General features: G+C 40.9%; 1 protein-coding gene across 1 annotated transcript in view; it reads left to right on the plus strand.

Moving 5' to 3' along the window:
- The window catches only part of RARS1 (arginyl-tRNA synthetase 1), a 30,142-nt gene extending 12,056 nt beyond the window's left edge, over positions 1-18,086 (plus strand). The window contains exons 4-15 of the mRNA XM_048860199.2: positions 2,773-2,884; positions 3,684-3,784; positions 6,648-6,769; positions 7,057-7,177; positions 7,514-7,643; positions 8,599-8,703; positions 9,734-9,912; positions 10,633-10,742; positions 12,967-13,072; positions 15,535-15,707; positions 16,870-17,117; positions 17,870-18,086. Coding sequence (XP_048716156.1) covers positions 2,773-2,884; positions 3,684-3,784; positions 6,648-6,769; positions 7,057-7,177; positions 7,514-7,643; positions 8,599-8,703; positions 9,734-9,912; positions 10,633-10,742; positions 12,967-13,072; positions 15,535-15,707; positions 16,870-17,117; positions 17,870-17,979 — 1,617 coding nt within the window. The 3' untranslated portion in view covers positions 17,980-18,086. The remainder of the gene's footprint in view (positions 1-2,772; positions 2,885-3,683; positions 3,785-6,647; positions 6,770-7,056; positions 7,178-7,513; positions 7,644-8,598; positions 8,704-9,733; positions 9,913-10,632; positions 10,743-12,966; positions 13,073-15,534; positions 15,708-16,869; positions 17,118-17,869) is intronic.
- The last annotated feature ends 369 nt before the right edge of the window (positions 18,087-18,455 follow it).

The following is an 18,455-nucleotide window of genomic DNA, read 5'->3' on the forward strand; positions in this document are numbered from 1 at the left end:
TCTGAAACTGAAACTTGTTAAGCTGTAACATTTCATGGTGGACTGGATGGTAACAATATAAACATCCAAGAGTCTGGAATCCAAATCACTGAGAAAATAATAGAGCCTGTGGCCTTGGTGTGAAATGGTGCTTACCTCACAAGGTGATAGATGTTTGAAAACACCACAGAATGACAGAAGAAAATCAAATTCCATGAAACACACTTTTATGTCAGATTTCATGCAGCGTGAATGCATAGTTTGTTCAGTGAATTGATTTATCTCACAGAATTTCAGGTCCTCAATGCAATTTTAAATATCAGGGCCCTCTTAAAGGGTAACTTGTAAGATTCAAAGAGTCAGGGGACTTGGGAACTTGTGTTCTTCCTCTGCCCCACCCTGTATTAAGTTTAATGGAAGGAAATGCTATTTTACAACAAATTTGCTAAGCTCATGGATATTTAATTGCACTGTTCTCCTTATAGTAGTCCTAATGCAAGGCAACAGATCTGCCTGATTGTGATTCACATATCAGAACGTCATTTGCAATACTTAATGGCAGCCCAGCTCAGTCTTATGTAGTTATTTCTCTGAGGTAATAGTTTTAAAGATACACTGTCAGATTAAAAATCATAATAAAAATAAAACCAATACATTTCCTTCACTTTGGTAAAAATAACACGTTTGATTATAAAAACTAAACATTTTAAAATTCTGATTTGCCCATCCCTGTTTATATTGAAGAGTTATTTTTCATATGATTCTTCTCACTTTTGGTTTTTTCCTAGTCAGTGTCACATTTTAGCTCTCAGACACTTGCACACTGTTAGCACACTGTTGTAATGTGTGAGTTAAAAATTGGGCAGGGGAATGTTTGTTTTAAAATCTGATCTTCGTTACATTTTGTAAAGTAAATTTTGAAGATTTGTATGAAGTTTTGGCGCTCTACAGAGGACTGATATGCCCAGTTTTTGGACAACAAGGGAAAATTGTATGGGACAGTGTGGACAGTGCTTACTTTTTAAAAATTTGCTTTCAAAACTGGGCATCCAGCTGGTGGGATTTTCAGAGTCACTGCTGTATGATGCTGTACACACCAGGCATGGCTGCCCTCCCTGTTTCTAAATATCACTCCCCTTCACTCCAGCCAAAGTCACTCAAAACACTTTAGGTCCCTTTTGTTTTCACCCAGGGCCTGCTAGGGCAGTACAGTGACCTCACGTGCACTTGAATGGATAGAAAATCCCCCAAAATGGATTTGGACATGATGTGGGGGAATTAGTCACTGATATTTTTAAAAGTGATATTAAAGCTGCTTTTCCCTTTCTGTGCTTGCAGGAGTGATGGGAGAAGCAGAAAAGGGCAATTCTACACACACTCATCAACTTTTTAAATGCTTGGGCAGGTGCAAATAGCCAACTGAGCCCCTCATCAGATGCTGGGTACTATGGGGATTTTCAGATCTGGTTTTGGCTGACCCCAGGGTTGTAACTAAATTAGAAAAGAAGGTGCTTTTTTTGTTTGTTTTAAATTCAGTTAGTGAACATGATTTGAAACAGCATTCCGCGCCTAGTGTAGGCACAGTTCAAACCACACTAGCTGGTTGTGGTGTAACCTGGAAGGAGCTTAGGTTACAGCCAAGACCAGCTAGCATGATGTGAAAGGTTTTCACTAGGTGCTGAGTGGTGCTTCAGATTAGGTTGGCTAACTCGATTGAAACAAAAACCTAGCTTAGAAAAGGCCCAGATTGCCAGAGTGCTTAATCGGGGCGACCTCAGAACAAAAATGTATAATCCTCAATTTTGTTTTCAACTGATTGACAAGGTGGATGGCTTTAGGTGTTTTGGACAACGTTTTACTATTCCAGACATCAGTTTTACATTTGTCACCTACACATAGGCTACCAGAATGGCCCTTTTGCAAGGTTTCATTGGTCATTTTTGCCTCAGTGGCATCTCTGTCAGCTGCTCTGTGTACAGTGAGAGGACAAGATCAAAAACAAGAATAATCAAAGCCAAACTCAACAACTGTCGCCTCCAGCACTGATTCAGTTTCAACAGCTTTCTTGGTATGGATATATAAGAATGGAAGATCAGTGAATTCCAAAGTGTGCGTGCCAGTGATCATATGGATGCCAAAAGTTTTGATGGCACAACGAGATTGCCAGTGATAGACATAAAGTAGTCTGATTGTATATTCAGTTTAAGCACCTTGCCAGAGATCAATCCGAGTGGCTCTTGATTTGCAAGAAGGCCACGTTTCTTTGAGATTTGCCATGATGATGATTAGTGCTTAGTGGGATTTTCAAAAGCAACCATGCAGATTTTCTGGGGGTTCACATAGCATATGCAAATCAACACTTTAGATATACTAGTGAGGCCTGGAAACCCAGTTTCGAGCAGTGTAAAAGCAGGATATATTTAGACCTCTGTTGCACATGATGAGCAAAGACAGTATTTGAAACTAGCTAGTTATATATATTGCAGTTATATTTTTCTTTGCACTTTTCTGTTATAAACTGTAGTATCATCAGGACATCTTAAGGTGGTACCAAATTCCTCACGTTTTAGGACCAGATCTTGTCAGGGCTTTGTGTGTAGCACTCCTATTAACTCCCATGGGAATGCCATGTGTGACATGCTTACAGAACTAAGTTCTTAATATTCCACAGAGTTTATTAGAAGAGAGGAATTTAGTGGGTCTTGTCAGTGTAGTATCAACTCAGGTTATATTTTATTTTCCATCAGATTCCCCCAGGATTAGACTGTACTGAATCCTCTCGTTACATTTCAGATGCTTTCCAAAACCAACGAACAGAAAGTGAGCCCAAGAGAAATTGCTGATAACATTTCCAGAAACATTCCTGACAACAAATACATTGAGAAGGTTGAAATCGCTGGTCCTGGTATGGTCACTCTATTGTTGTACCTTCCCAACATTTAAATTTGATGTTGCAGCTATTCTACCAAGTGGCAATAAAGGAGACAAAATCTAGTTTGATTATTTTTTAGCATTATAAATAGAATTAAAATATGAATTACATTCAGTTTTGCCTGATTAATTTAGCAGCAGAAAATCTGCTTAATAGAACTTGCATTAGAATCAGTGGGTGAATTTTCTTCCCGCAGCTCAGTAAAATCAAAGCAGTGCCCATATGTGAATCTGCGAGTCTGAATTTTTCTAAATGTGACACTGTGGTTTTAAATATATGGTAATTGGTGGCACTTGTACATAGCACATAGCCTCATGTGCGTAAGTGCCTTCAGGATAACTCACTGGAACAGCTTTGTGTAATGTCACTTACGTATATAAGTGTTTGCAAAATGTGTTTGCAAAACACCCCAAGATACACTTTTTGTCAAATATTTCACTCTTGGGTTCACTCTTGATTACAAAAACCCCAAAGCAGGTTATGTACTTAGCAGATCTTGTAGCATTTGATACGTATAGTTTAGACATCTTTGCTTAATAGCGATTTGTTTGTGGAAAACAGTCTCTCATAACCTGGTAAATTAACTATCATTTTTTCAGAGAGTGATCATGTGTTTTTTCCTGTTATAGAAACAAAAAGTTTATTAAGATGTTCTGAAGTTAGTTTTAAATACTGTGTTTTCCTTGTATCTAGGGAATTGTGAACTTTGGTACGAAACACAATTAAATGGCTTTCAAGGATAGCACCAACAACCATTGTTTTTCCTCTAAAGGTTTTATTAACGTCCACTTGAGAAAGGATTTTGTGTCCAAACAACTGAGCAGTTTACTGGTGAATGGAGTTCAACCACCGGCTATTGAAATCAGGAAAAAGGTGTGCTAGTAAACTTTCATTAAAGTTTCAGTACTGCTTTCAGTGCAACAGCAAGTGCTGATGAATGGTTCTGACTCTGATTTTGCTTGGTAAGCACGTACTTTCTTACTGAGCTTATAATGAAGCTTTTAACAAACATTCCAACTACAAATACACAAGTTATTACTATTTTAATAGTGGGCACTTCAGGGTTGCAGCTGTTATGGCAGAGGGGGAGACTAGGACTGACTTGGCAAGGAGACGTGGACGAAAAGCCTGAGGAGTGGAGACTGGGTTGTTAAGGGGAATGGGACATGGGAACATGGGTGGGAAAGAGACAGAAGAGGGAGAAGAAGGGGTCAAGCTTGGGAGGAACGGACAGAAGAACCTGTGCCCACTCGAGTACTCTCCCTTCAGAGCCTGGAATGAAGCCTGTGATTCCTGAATCTCCCTATTCCTTTTTTGTCAGCAAATATCTGTGCAGACCGTGGGCAAAGTGTATGTCTCATCCCCTTCTCATGCGGTCCACATAGAAGACGACAGCATACTATCGCTGTCAGTTACTCAGGTCAAGTGGCAGCAAATTATCACGCAGAATATAAAATGTACAGTATTCACTTTATATTATTTTTTATTACAAATATTTGCACTGTAAAAATGATAAAAGAAATCATATTTTTCAATTCACCTCATACAAATACTGTAGTGCAATCTCTTTATCATGAAAGTGCAACTTACAAATGTAGTGGGTTTTTTTGTTACATAACTTCACTCAAAAACAAAACAATGTAAAACTTTAAAAATGTAAAACTTTAGAGCCTACAAGTGTACTCAGTTCTACTTGTTCAGCCAATCGCTAAGACAAACAAGTTTGTTTACATTTACGGGAGATGCTGCCCACTTCTTAATTACCATGTAACCTGAAAGTGAGAACAGGCATTCGCATGGCACTGTTGTAGCTGTTGTCGCAAGATATTTACGTGCCAGATGCGCTAAAGATTCATATGCCCTTCATGCTTCAGCCATTGTTCCAGAGGACATGCTTCCATGCCGATGACACTCGTTAAAAAAAATGCGTTAATTAAATTTGTGACTGAACTCCTTGGGGGAGAATTGTATGTCTCCTGTTCTGTTTTACCCACATTCTGCCATATTTTTCATGTTATAGCAGCCTAAGATGATGATCCAGCACATGTTCATTTTAAGAACACTTTTACTGCAGATTTGACAAAATGCAAAGATACGAATGTGAAATTTCTAAAGATAGCTACAGCACTAGACCCAAGATTTAAGAATCTGAAGTGCTTTCTAAAATCTGAGAGGGATGAGATGTGGAGCATGCTTTCAGAAGTCTTAAAAGAGTAACACACTGATGCAGAAACTACAGAACCCAAACCACAAAAAAGAAAACCAACCTTCTGCTGGTGGCATCTGACTCAGATGATGAAAATGTACATGCGTCAGTCCACACTTCTTTGGATCGTTATCGAGCAGAACCCGTCATGAGCATGAATACATGTCCTCTGTAATGGTGGTTGAAGCACTGAGGGACATATGAATCTTTAGTGCATCTGGCACGTAAGTATCTTGCGACGCCATCTACAATGCCTGTTCGCGCTCTCAGGTGACATTGTAATTAAGAAGTGAGCAGCATTATCACCCGTAAATGTAAATAAACTTGTTTGTCTTAGCGATTGGCTGAACAAGAAGTCAGACTGAGTAGATTTGTAGGCCCTAAAGTTTTACATTGTATTGTTTTTTGAATGCGGGTTTTTTTGTACGTAATTCTACATTTGTAAGTTCAACTTTCATGATAGAGATTGCACTACAGTACTTGTATTAGATGAATTGAAAAATACTATTTCTTTTGTTTTATAGTGCAAATATTTGTAATCAAAAATCAATATAAAGTGAGCATTCTACACTTTGTGTTCTGTGTTGTAATTGTAATCAATATATTTGAAAGTGTAGAAAACATCCAAAAATATTTAAATAAATGGTATTCTATTATTAACTGCGTGATTAATCACAGTTAATTTTTTTACTCGCTTGACAGCCCCAGTCATTATGTAATTGAAATTTGTATCATATGTAAATGCACATGGAGTCTGACCTCAAATCTGGCATTTCCTGATTTCTGAGTGCTTGACTTCGCAACATTAATAATTTTCTTTTAACATAGTTGTTTGTATGCTCGCTCTCTCTCTCTCTCTCTCTCTCTATATATATATATCTATATCTATATATATATATATATATATATATATATATATATAAAATCTCTGTACATCCGTCTTGTTTGTTAAATGATCGTCCTTTACATAGCTTTGTGTAAGTTTCTTGGGGGTACAGGGGTCTGTGCCAATGGATCTGATTTTCAGGATTCAGCCTAAAAAGGGTGTTTTTGCTCTGAATTGTTTGCTGGAGTTTGGAGCTAAAAGCCACATTTAGAGTTTGATGTGCCAGCTCATTGGGTGGCTATTCTACTTTTTAAAACCTATCCTATGCTGTGTAAAAGAGGAACATTTATTTTTAATTATTAAGGATTTGTTTGTAGCGTGTAAGTAGGGATACAGGTAATTTTCACAGCCAAATATTTGTTGCAGCCAGAAGAGTTCTAGACATTTAGAGCCTGACTTTCAAACCATCACCAAACTATAAAATGACTACAGTTATACACATACAGGAAATTTGAGCTTGCCCAAATGGCCAGTTGTAATTGACCATTTGCCACATGCAAATACATCACTTGTGTATGCAGTCATGGTGACTGCACGTATCCATAAGGCATGTATCCACAACTTTGCAAATTTTGCCCTGAGAGCAGGACATTGTACAGTGCGTCATTTAATAATGTTTCTGTTCATTTGTTGCCCTGTCAAAGGTGGTGGTTGACTTCTCTTCCCCTAACATTGCCAAAGAGATGCATGTTGGTCACCTGCGGTCGACTGTTATTGGAGACAGCATGTGCCGTCTGTTTGAGTTTGTGGGCTATGATGTTCTGAGGTGAGCACTGTTGGACTTGGCAGACAAGTTTGTTTATCTCGATTTGTACAAGTGCACCAGTGATGCCTGTCCGTCTGTTCTAGCCACCTTTAGTATAACTTAAAAATACATCATAACTAATACCCCGAGTGTAGCAGCACAATTCGGCATTACCCCCCCACCCCCAGCAAGCCATGTGACTGAAAAGCTCTAATCACCCTTCCCCCGCCAACAATCTTAAGCCTGTTTTAGTTCTGATTTCTCATATGATGCATAATTTTGTTTTGCACTTTCTAATTGTTGGCCAGATTAAACCATTTAGGAGATTGGGGCACCCAGTTTGGAATGCTCATTGCTCACCTCCAAGATAAATTTCCGGATTTCCTGACTGTTTCACCCCCCATTGGGGATCTCCAAGCTTTTTACAAGGTATTTTAGCTAATATGTCCACTTGTTCTCCTCTTACTTTTAAATGAAGCAATAATTCAGAACTGTTGTGAATGATCAGTATAACATTGTTGAAACAAAATGAATTTTAACTGGGTTTGTTAAAGAAGTAAAGAATTGCTTATTTTAGTTTATGAAATACAGGTATCCGGTCTCAGGAATTGTATACTGGTTTAGTAAAAGTAATTTTTTACCCTACCCATTAAGCCACACTGCTTCCCTTCCACCAAATAAAAAATTGCTTTAAAGCAGAATGTCAGAAATACTGTTTTGCATAGGAGAGAAAATACTTTTTCTTACATATAGTTTTTAACCTAGGAATCCAAGCGGAGATTTGACACAGAGGAAGAATTTAAGAAGCGAGCCTACCAGTGTGTGGTCCTACTACAGAGCAAAAATCCAGACTTCATTAAAGCATGGAAACTGATCTGCGATGTATCTCGGAAAGGTAACAGTTAGAATTAGTGTCTATTTCTTTAATCCAGTGTTTGTTTTAAGTAGATCATTTTATGTTGATCTGAGACACAAGTTATTCTTTGGAAATCGATAAAATTCGTTGGGATAAAAAGGAGCAATATGGCTGAGGAAGGTTTGCTCCATAGAACTCCACCATACATATCAGAACATCAGAGCAGGATGCAGAATTCACTTAAAATGAATACAACCACACTTGAAAACCCCAGGATCCTCAGATTTTTCCCAAACAGCATTATGGGTGTTGCCCTTAATACTATCTGGAAGAGTGGTTTTGAAGAGTTAGCAACAATGACATTAGTACCAATGTAGAGTAACATCTAAGTATTATGCTGATTGGTGCTTAACAAATGTCTAATATTAGTAACAATCGATCATTTCCAAACAAAATGTCTGACCCTTATTCCTTCCTGCACCTCTGTTTGTCTGCTTCTGAAACACAGGTTGTTAAAGAGAGAAACCCTTCATCTCTTTCTGACAGCTTGTTGAAGTGTTTATGCTGTATAGTATAGTATTGCTGTGGCCTGTTTTATTTATTAAATGTTACTTACCTCTGTAATGTGGCATTCTGTCCAGTATGGCTCAGTAATTGAAGGTTTTGCCCCATTGCCTTAGTATCTGAGTACCTCCCAGTGACTGATAAATTCAGCCTGACCGCCCCACCCCCGAGGTAAGGAAGTACAGTAACTCTATTTTATAGATGGGACATGAGGCACAGAAAACAAGTGACATGCCCATGGTCACAGATTGCGAGAGAGCTGGAATTGAACCCAGATATCTTGGTTCCCAGGCCTATGGCTTAGCCTCAGGACCATCTTTCCTCTCATTTCAGTCATATTTTAGGGTCTTTTTGCTTTGAGTCTTAATACAATCAGTCAAAATCTTGAACTTTTTTTTTTTATATAGTTCTCTCTGTTTTCCCTACTCAGAGTTCCAAAAAATCTATGACTGCTTGGACATTAAACTAATAGAGAGAGGGGAATCGTACTACCAAGATATGATGAAAGATATTGTGCAAGAATTTGAAGACAGAGGTAACATGTTCCTTAACATCGTCAAAAAATCAACAATTGTCCAGTCACTTCATTTTTTTTTAATGTTTTTTCAGTTTGAGAGTGTGTTAATTTCTACTAGTTTGTTTAGAGACACTTTCAAGATTAATGTTCCCCAGATTAGACACTTGTCCTTCCCCTCCATTATATTTTTGACTAGAAAATGCTCCCCTGCTGAGGGACACAGGCTATTATTCCTTGTTTTTGTCGTTCAGAAAGGTCTGGGAATTTGGGGCTCCCGGGACCCCCTGCCCCTAACCACCCCCCAGGATCCCACCCCCATTCAACCCCCCCTGCTTTCTGTCCCCTGACTGCCCCAACCCCTATCCACACCCCCACTCTCTGACAGGCCCCCCAGGACTCCCACGTCCTATCCAACCGCCCTCTGTCCCCTGACTGCCCCCTGGGACTCCCTGCCCCTTATCCAACCCCCCCGCGCTCCCTTACCCTGCTGCTCAGAGCACCAGGATTGGCAGCCGTGCAGTTTAGAGCCCCGAGGCAGGCCGGCGGCTCTTGCAGCTTCACTGACCAGCAGGAGCTTGCAGCCCTGTTGCCCAGAGCGCGGCGCGATGAGCTGAGGCTGCAGGGAAGGGTAGACAGCAGAGGAGGGGCCAGGGGCGAGTCTCCCCAGCTGGGAGCTCAACTGCCAGGCAGGATGGTCCCCCGGGCCGTAGTTTGCCCACCTCTGCACTAAGTACATCAGGATACCAACTTACAATGGTTTTAAAATCAAGCTAGAACTCTCTTAATGATAGCCTGTTATTTCACCAGCAAAACTAGATTTGTATAAATCTATGCTCTCTTTGCAAAAGATGATTGGCGGTGTTTTTGTTTTTTAAGAAATCAAGCATTTAATGAGACCTGCACAAAATGGGTAGAATGTGAATAGATAGGAGCAACTGGCTTTCACAAGCTTTAGAGCATTATCACTTTTTACATGTAGCATCTAACAACTTGCATATTTCTGCAAATCTCTCTTGAATGCTTACCCTCAAATGACCTCTTTCCCTAGGATTTGTACAGATGGATGACGGGAGGAAGATTGTGTTTGTCCCAGGATGCTCTGTTCCTTTAACAATCATGAAGTCAGATGGAGGTTTCACATATGATACATCTGACTTAGCTGCTCTTAAGCAAAGGCTATTTGAGGAAAAGGCTGATATCATTGTTTATGTGGTGGATAGTGGGCAGGTGAGTACCCCGACCTCTGCTTTGTTCTTCAGTCAGTCACTAAATATCGCTCTAGCCTAGAGGACAGGGGCTAGAAGGTGTTATCACCTGATGGCTATTTATTGGCCCTTATGTGAAATTATTTGGTAATTACAGTCCAGTTCCTGATGGGCTGTGGGCCAATCACAGAATTCGCCACCACAGTTTAGACTCGCGGCCATCTCAGCAGTGCCCAAGGATTTAACACTCCGGGAAACAAAACTGTCCGCACATCCAGGTCAGTGCTGAATCTGAACGGCTGGAGAGAGTGATAAAAACCTGCACTGTCACTGTTCATGCATTGCCTTATCTGTGGAGTCTCCAGACCTGTCCGTTGAGTACCTTTCACCCACGTTTATATTCACTTAAATGGGAACTATAAAATGCAGGCAGTGGTGATGTACTTGTCACACACTCTTGTACCGAGAATTGGGGAGGGATCTTTAAAAGTATCAGGCATTGATACTTTCTGAAAATCTGAATAGTCTGTAGAAACTGATGACAGTAGTGGTTCGTCATTACAAGTGTCCTGTGCAATGAGTCTAAAGGGGGACGTGATCAGTTAGGGAAGCTTTATTTTTCCTTGTAATAACACTCTTGGTACAAAAGCATTTTACAGTATTTATACCAGAATCTTAATGGGAAAAAGACAATTGGAAAGTGCAGTTGACAACTGCTTTTTATTTTTCTATTTCTTCGCAGTCAGTGCACTTGCAGACAGTATATGCAGCAGGTCAGATGATTGGCTGGTATGACCCTGCCGTGACCAGAGTAGTCCATGCTGCATTTGGAGTGGTACTGGGAGAAGATAAGTAAGTTGAATGAATAGACCATTTCATGGTACATTTAATGGATACTGTGATTACACTTGCCAGGCTGTCTCAGCATCAGACAACAGAAAAAGAAAAGAAGTCAGATCATATTGCAGTTTTCAGGGTCAGATTCCAGTAGACCCTGTCACGTTGTTTGAGACATATTCTTGTATGAGGACTTAAAATGCAAATATCATACAAGTACTTGGACTTTGAAAATTTTGCTTTACATGTTGACATCTAAAATAATGAAGAAACAAAGTTCACTTATTAATGAGTTTTTTGCATGTCTGCTGTGACTGTCTTTCCATATATTCTGTAACTATTCTATAAAAGTGCACTATTTTTCTGGATTCTAAACAAATCAGGTTTTTTGGTTGTTATTTTTTTAAAGCCACCTCTTTTTCCATCCCAAACAAACTAGCTCTGCCCTGTTTTTCATAGATTCATAGATATTTAGGCCAGAAGGGACCATTATGATCATCTAGTCCGACCTCCTGCACAATGCAGGCCCCAGAATTTCACCCACCACTCCTAAAAAAGACCTCACATCTATATCTGTGCTATTGAAGTCCCCAAATTGTAGTTTGAAGACCTCAAGGAGCAGAGAATCCTCCAGCAAGTGACCCGTGCCCCATGCTACAGAGGAAGGCGAAAAACCTCCAGGGCCTTCCAATCTGCCCTGGAGGAAAATTCCTTCCCGACCCCAAATATGGCGATCAGCTAAACCCTGAGCATATGGGCAAGATTCATCAGCCAGATACTACAGAAAATTCCTTCCCGGGTAACTTGGATCTTACCCCATCTAAAACCCATCACAGGCCATTGGGCCTATTTACCATGAATATTTAATTACCAAAACCATGTTATCCCATCATACCATCTCCTCCATAAACTTATCGAGTTTAATCTTAAAGCAAGATAGATCTTTTGTCTGTTTTTATTTGAGAAAATTCTATCTTAAAAAACAGATTTCTTGTAAATGAAGTTCATGTATGTCTAAATTAACATTGCAAACCAGTGTTTCATTATTCATTGGTAAAGTAACTGCAAAATAAGAAATCTGAATTTATTTTCCATAAGAAAAATATTTTATATATTAGTCTGGCTAGATTGTGGGCTTAGATTGCATTTTGTTTGACAAGATTATTCTGTCTACTCCATAGCAAATGTGTTTATAGCTTGTGACAGCCATGTTAGTCTGTATTCGCAAAAAGAAAAGATGCATCCGATGAAGTGAGCTGTAGCTCACGAAAGCTTATGCTCAAATAAATTGGTTAGTCTCTAAGGTGCCACAAGTACTCCTTTTCTTTTTATAGCTTGTGTTTCTGTTTTGGTAATTGGGAACACCTTAACCCCAGAATTGTCCTGTAGGATTCTCTCTGTGAAGGAAATATATAGCTAATTCAGCATTTTTTTTTACAATCCTATTTTATCCTTTTGCTATAAATAGAAGTATATGTGGCCCACAAAAGTCACAAACTAATTCTAGTATGGCTTGAAATTCCACGTCTGTTTTTTGCAGCTTCACTTTGCAGTATTGTGACTCTGTGTCACAAGGAACATATCGCACAGCATGCTCACGTGTTGTACTGTGGGTCGGTGTGACTCCACTCTAAGCTATGTCCTCTGTCTCCTTCTTTCTGGTTGGTGAAGGGGTGGTTTTCGTTTCTCCTTCACCACCTCCATCTCCCTTGGGCTGCATGGCGATTGAAAGGGATCCCAATGCCCCTATTCTAGGCCAGTTACTTAGTACTCCATCTCAAGCTCCTCTTGCTCCTAAGTGATACTGCAGTCAGACCCATGCATTGTGCAAGAGCTACGTGTAGCTGAGAGTCCACATGCTGTGTCCTTGCTGTTGCATTTCACTGTTAAAACAGGGGGAAATGTTTTGAGCTGTTTTCCTGACAATTGTTGCTCTGATGGGACAGGAAACTGTCCTACACATATGATTGACACCCTGGTCAGCCAATTTTTAAACCTTCTTTTTCTCCAATTAGTTTTATTACAGTTCTGATCTGCCCTTATAGGCGCACCAGTTTGATGCCTGTTTTATACATTTAACTCAGGGGCGGAGGCAATTGGAATGTGCAGCTGAATCTATTAAACTATTGAGAAATGTGGGCCACCCAAGTAATTGTAAGATTTAGTTCTGCAGAGGCTTGTATATAGTGCTGATTGTGAGCCGTGGGGTTTCTATTGAGCCATGTCTATGTGCTTTCAGGAAAAAGTTCAAAACTCGTTCAGGGGATACAGTGCGGCTCATTGAGCTACTGGAAGAGGGGCTGAAACGATCAATGGACAAACTGAAGGACAAAGAGCGTGACAAGGTAATTGTGATGGCTTACTTTTCTTCTTGGAAACAAGTATGTGGTGGGTTTCATCATGTACTGGATGCTTCTGTATAATGGATCCAAGGGAAATATATACAGAGCAAGACTTTCCCCTCCATCACATTGCTCACTGGGCTTATTTTCAGTGTTACCATTCTACTGCATGTTGTGATTAGCAAGCAGCTCTGTTTTACGGCCTGGAATTGTTCCTGACACCAGTAAGAAAGACTCCCCACCTCTGAAGCTCTTAAATTTCCCTGCACTGTGGAGTAGACACTGATGCTAATTCCTAATGGATTTAGTGCAGTTCTGAGTTAATCACAGCTCATTTGAGCCGGCAGGATTGGACTGCAGACAAAGCCTCAGCACTGGCTGGACATTGTAGTTTTGAAACGTACCGCGGGCTTGTCTGCATTGGGAAGTTAGTGGGCAGGAAGCTAGGGTGTGAACTGAAAGCACGCTAGCTACTCTGCACTTACTGTCCGTGGGGACATGCTGAATGCCCTTGGGCAGTTTAGCTTAATGCACTTCTCAAATGCCTTAAGCTACTGTGCAAGAAGACTCCCTTAGTGCACAGTATGTGCACAGTGTGTGCACTAGGTATTCCTCACTAGCTACTATCGGCTTTTTCCCCTTGGTGACAGGCCCTGGAATATTTATTGCACAGTTGGATCGAGGAGAATAAATTAGGATGTTAAAGCTTTCAGTGCTGGAAGCATTTACTGTAGCCATCCCTGCACCCCTCCTTGCTCTGCCTGAAAATGGTGCAGAATGCTGAGCAAGCTGCTTTTCAGGAACAGCTTGGAATCCGAGTTGTAGGAGACTGTCCCAGCATCTTTTGGGAGAGCAGGGATTTTTAATAGGGAAAAGGATGAGATATGAGCCAAGGTTTAGAAGGGGGCAGGGTGTGAGATGGGTAGAAAGGGACAGCCAGTGAACAGGGAGTTGAGGATGGTAAGCAACTCCAGGACTTAATCCTGTTTTTGGGACAGACATTCTCTTGGCAGCTAGAATAGATAGGAGAGGTTAGTTAGGTGAGGAGATGTCACAGGCCATAGAAGAGCAGGAGCAAAGGTCGATACACTAAAAATGAACATTCAGTCCACCAGGAACCCCATCTTAGCACTCGCAGAGCTGCCTCTTGCCGCAGCCATACCAGTGTCAGGAGTGGCCACCTGGTGGAAACAATTAAAAAAAAAGTTGGGGCAGGTCATGTTCCTTGTCTGGTGAGAGAAGTTCTTGCATTGTAAAACAGCATTAAATCTCCACAGTATGCTGGTGAGATGCAAAGGGGGAAACAGCCGATTCCTTAAAGATCCAGCAGGTGGTGGTAGAACACAAACCACTCAATGCGGTTTTCCATACAGTGCAGCCTTTGCTGCCTCCCTAAGCAAAGATGTATGTTGAGACGGTGGCCTTGATGTGAGCTCCAACATGGCTCAAACCTTTCCTCTCTCTGAATTGGCTCTGTGGCATATCTACTGGAATCTCTGCGGGATTAAACTCCTGTGCGCTGTAGCTAGTTATTTGCTAAATTGTTGGAATTAAAGCAGGTCACGCATGAGGCTCCAAAATCGCAAAGGTATGGAATTCTATATCAGTGCCTGAATTGTGGACAAATCACCCTCTGATTTCAACAGCCTCAAAATGGCTTCAAAAATGCATAGCACGGCAGTTTGCTCTTGCGTAGCCTTCAACTGTGTCGCCTTGGTACATACTGTGTTCCACTATGGGAAGTGATCTAATTTTGAAGAGATCCTCATTTTCTGGAACACAAGTCGAAACTTTCAGACCATACTGTTATGGTGATGGGGAAGGAAGGATGCCCTTTAGAATATAGGAGAGCATGCTAAACTGTTCCTAAACCTCTCTGAGGTCAATCAGACAGTGGGGCAAAATACTAATTTACAGTTACATGGCATTTTCTACCTTCCAAAGCACTTTACCCACTATGCAACTTCACCACTAATTAGGTGGGGGGCCACAACCAGCTGACATTTTGGTTAAAGGCCCTGGGCCCAGGCACTAATCTTGCTGTCCATGCACAGAACACAGGGCCTCACTTTTAAGTGTCACAGGAATGACACCTGCATGGGACTTCTTTGGCAGCAGGAAGTGTTGTGCTGATCCTGCTCTGTTTCCAGATAATCTAGGTGTCCACTTTATAGTAAGCCTTGATGAAATAGAAAATTCACTTAAGGGTTAAGCAAATTTGGCTGAACAATCATCAGTGCTTTGAAATGGGTTCTAACTAGTTAATTTCCCTCTGGAAAAAGCAGAGTCAAAGTCCATGAGTTGACCATGTTTTCCCCCAGCATGTTACTTGGCTGGTGCCTCTAGAATATTTCCTGCTGAGGCCTTTCCATTTCTCTGGGTTTGTGGTGAAGCAAAGCATGCTATGTGGGAGACAGAATGGTTACAACTTGGTGTTTTTTTTTTTTTTTTTTGGTCTTCTGTAGGTCCTAACTGAAGAAGAACTGAAGGCTGCCCAGACATCAGTTGCTTTTGGCTGCATTAAATATGCTGACCTTTCCCATAACAGAATGAATGATTACATCTTTTCTTTTGATAAAATGTTGGATGACCGAGGAAATACAGCTGCTTACTTGCTCTATGCCTTCACTCGAATCAGGTAGCTCAAGGGTATTGTGGTTGCTTTAAAACCAAGCTGAAAACGAGTTGCCCTTCAGGTTGCAAAAAGTGTAATATGTCTATTCCATCTTTTATTAACTAAAAATAACAGAATTCCTAGGGAAATCTCAGCTGTGGTCTCCCTTGCTCTCCTGCCCCTTACTCAAAAAAAAAAAAATTATTTGTGTTTGGGGCCTTAAGCCTGTTTCATTTTCTTTCCCGAGCTGCTTGCCCTGATAATATCCTTAAATGCCAAAGGAGGAGTCTAGCTGGACCCCTCTGAAAAACTCTGCCTTGTTTAGTGTAAAATATCTGCCATGCTTCATAACAGCTTAGCCTGAACTTTGTGCTGGGCTGACACTTCATCTACCTTGGTAAATCTGTTCTCAGTATTAGCAGGTGGGTGTGCTGTGATCTAGGCCCTATGTGTTCTGAGAGGGCGTGGAAGTGGAACTCCTTCTTGGCCAGCCACTGCAGGCTGTCCTTCCAGCTGGAGGGCGAGCGTATCTAATTTTTCTAGCAGTGTGGCCATTGTCTTGTTTTCTGCCTTCATGTCTAGATGGAGCCTACTTAGTGAACATAGTCAACGTCCTCCCTCAGAAAGGGCAGGTCTGTGTGGAGAAGTTTTCCAGGCAGGCATCTCTCACTGACATTACAGGGTAGTGGTCTCTCCCAAATGAATATTTGTATAGGCTTATTAATAATTACATAGCCCACTCTCACAAGGGAACTGTGCACCACCACCTCTTTTGGGTACCTGTCCCTGTTTCCCCCTCCCATCTATTACTGCTTTCCCGCTTTTTTTTCCACGGCCTCCACATACACTTGAGCCCCCAGGCTTCTTCCCATATCAGTGCCTGGTCACCTTTTAGCTTCTCATCCACTCTTCCTCTTGAATGCGTGTCCAGTCCCTTGCTGCTTCCGTGCACTAATTCCTCCACCCAGTGCATGCCTCCTGCACTGATTGCCTATGTTCTTGCAATGTACTGAAACTGAATATTTTTCTAGGCAATTCAGGCTGTTTTCTAATATCCATTCAAGTTACCACTCTGTAGCTAGATCATTCAAATCAGAACCCCTTTGCTTTTGGCCCTTCAATCCTGTTGCAAAATTCCATGCATAAGCATGACCAATGCTGGGCTGTTTTTTTCTTTTTTTGTCAGATCTATAGCACGTCTGGCCAACATTGATGAAGAGATGCTGCAGAAGGCAGCTAGAGAAACAAAGATATTACTGGACCATGAAAAGGAGTGGAAACTGGGCAAATGCATTCTGAGATTCCCTGAGATTCTGCAGAAGATTTTGGATGATCTCTTATTACACACACTCTGTGACTACCTCTATGAGCTGGCCACCACCTTTACAGAGTTCTACGATAACTGTTACTGTGTGGAAAAAGACAGGCAAACTGGTGAGTGCATCCCTTAAACTTGCTTGCAGTGAGCACATCTCTGTGAGGTTGTAATTGGAGAATTCTGAAGATACAGTTGATCAGGTTTGTACCAGCATTCCAGGCTGAAAGGTCATAACATCCAGGCGGGGGGAGTCTTAACTTTGTGTTAAGGATGCTGTTACTCCAGTCGTTCTTGGATGCAAGATAACAAATGCACAAGCATGTCAAGGCAGCTTTTTGTTGTTCTTTAAAGCTATTGCTAATAGTAAATCATATCTAGTTTTTGTGACCAGTGTTACTGATTTTTATGAACAAGTGCATGTCTTGGTCTATTCAAAAAACAGAGCTATTGCTGTGTTTGAAGGAGGGCTGTCTGTGGCCACACTGGCTGCTCTGTCTCTGCTTTACAGAAAACCCAACCGTTCCCATTTATATTTAAAAAAGAAATTCACCATAGCTATAAAAGCAACCTACAAGTGTTCAGAATAAGACGAGGTTTCCAAGTGCTAGCACATGTAACAAAACTCTCTCAAGTCGAGAAGAAAGTGGGCACTAGTGATCGATCATCTCTTGTGAAAATGCTACTTGCTGTAGCACCTGAGTGTATTAAATAGTGCGTTTTTACCAGTCCCTTTTAGTGTAATGGAAGCTACATAATTCCAACTGTACTACATCATGGAAATAGCACAAATGCAGTGACTGTAATGTGTAATCTATGATGCTTCCTGACCATCTAATTCAAGCTTGCACTATTTTTCTTTCTTCTCCAGGAACGATAGTGAAGGTGAACATGTGGAGAATGTTGCTGTGTGAAGCAACAGCTGCCGTTATGGCCAAAGGGTTTGACATCCTGGGCATCAAACCAGTCCAGAAGATGTAACTACTTCTGCACTTGGGCCTCTTGTATTTTACTAAACTAGTTTTCTTAGCTGTCATAGTGGAGTCTTATTCAAACCCTACTTTAAAAATAAAAAATTGCTAACATTGTGTGGATTGAACTTGTGTATGCTGCCCTGTACGTGGGTGGCGTATTGTCAGTGTGATGTTTTAAAGGACATGCAACTCTTACACACAGGTGCCTGAATTTATATTCGCATGCTGAATAGGTACCTAAAAAAACAAGGTCAAGAATGCATCAGTAACCTGGAAGAGAGAGAACAGAGCTGGTAAGTGTTCGAGGGCTGCACCTTCATTAGAGGTGCTTTGTCCAGGCTATTACAATCTGAATATTTCAACCAGAAGTATTTACAGAAAAGGAAGAAAACTGAGTAAATACAAATCTGAGGAAAGTGGTTAAATTCATATGCATATTAAAATTCCAGAATTTCAAAATATATAAAGCTCTGGTACCCGAGG

Source organism: Caretta caretta, chromosome 8 (genome assembly GCF_965140235.1).
Source record: "Caretta caretta isolate rCarCar2 chromosome 8, rCarCar1.hap1, whole genome shotgun sequence".
Taxonomy (NCBI): domain Eukaryota; kingdom Metazoa; phylum Chordata; order Testudines; family Cheloniidae; genus Caretta; species Caretta caretta.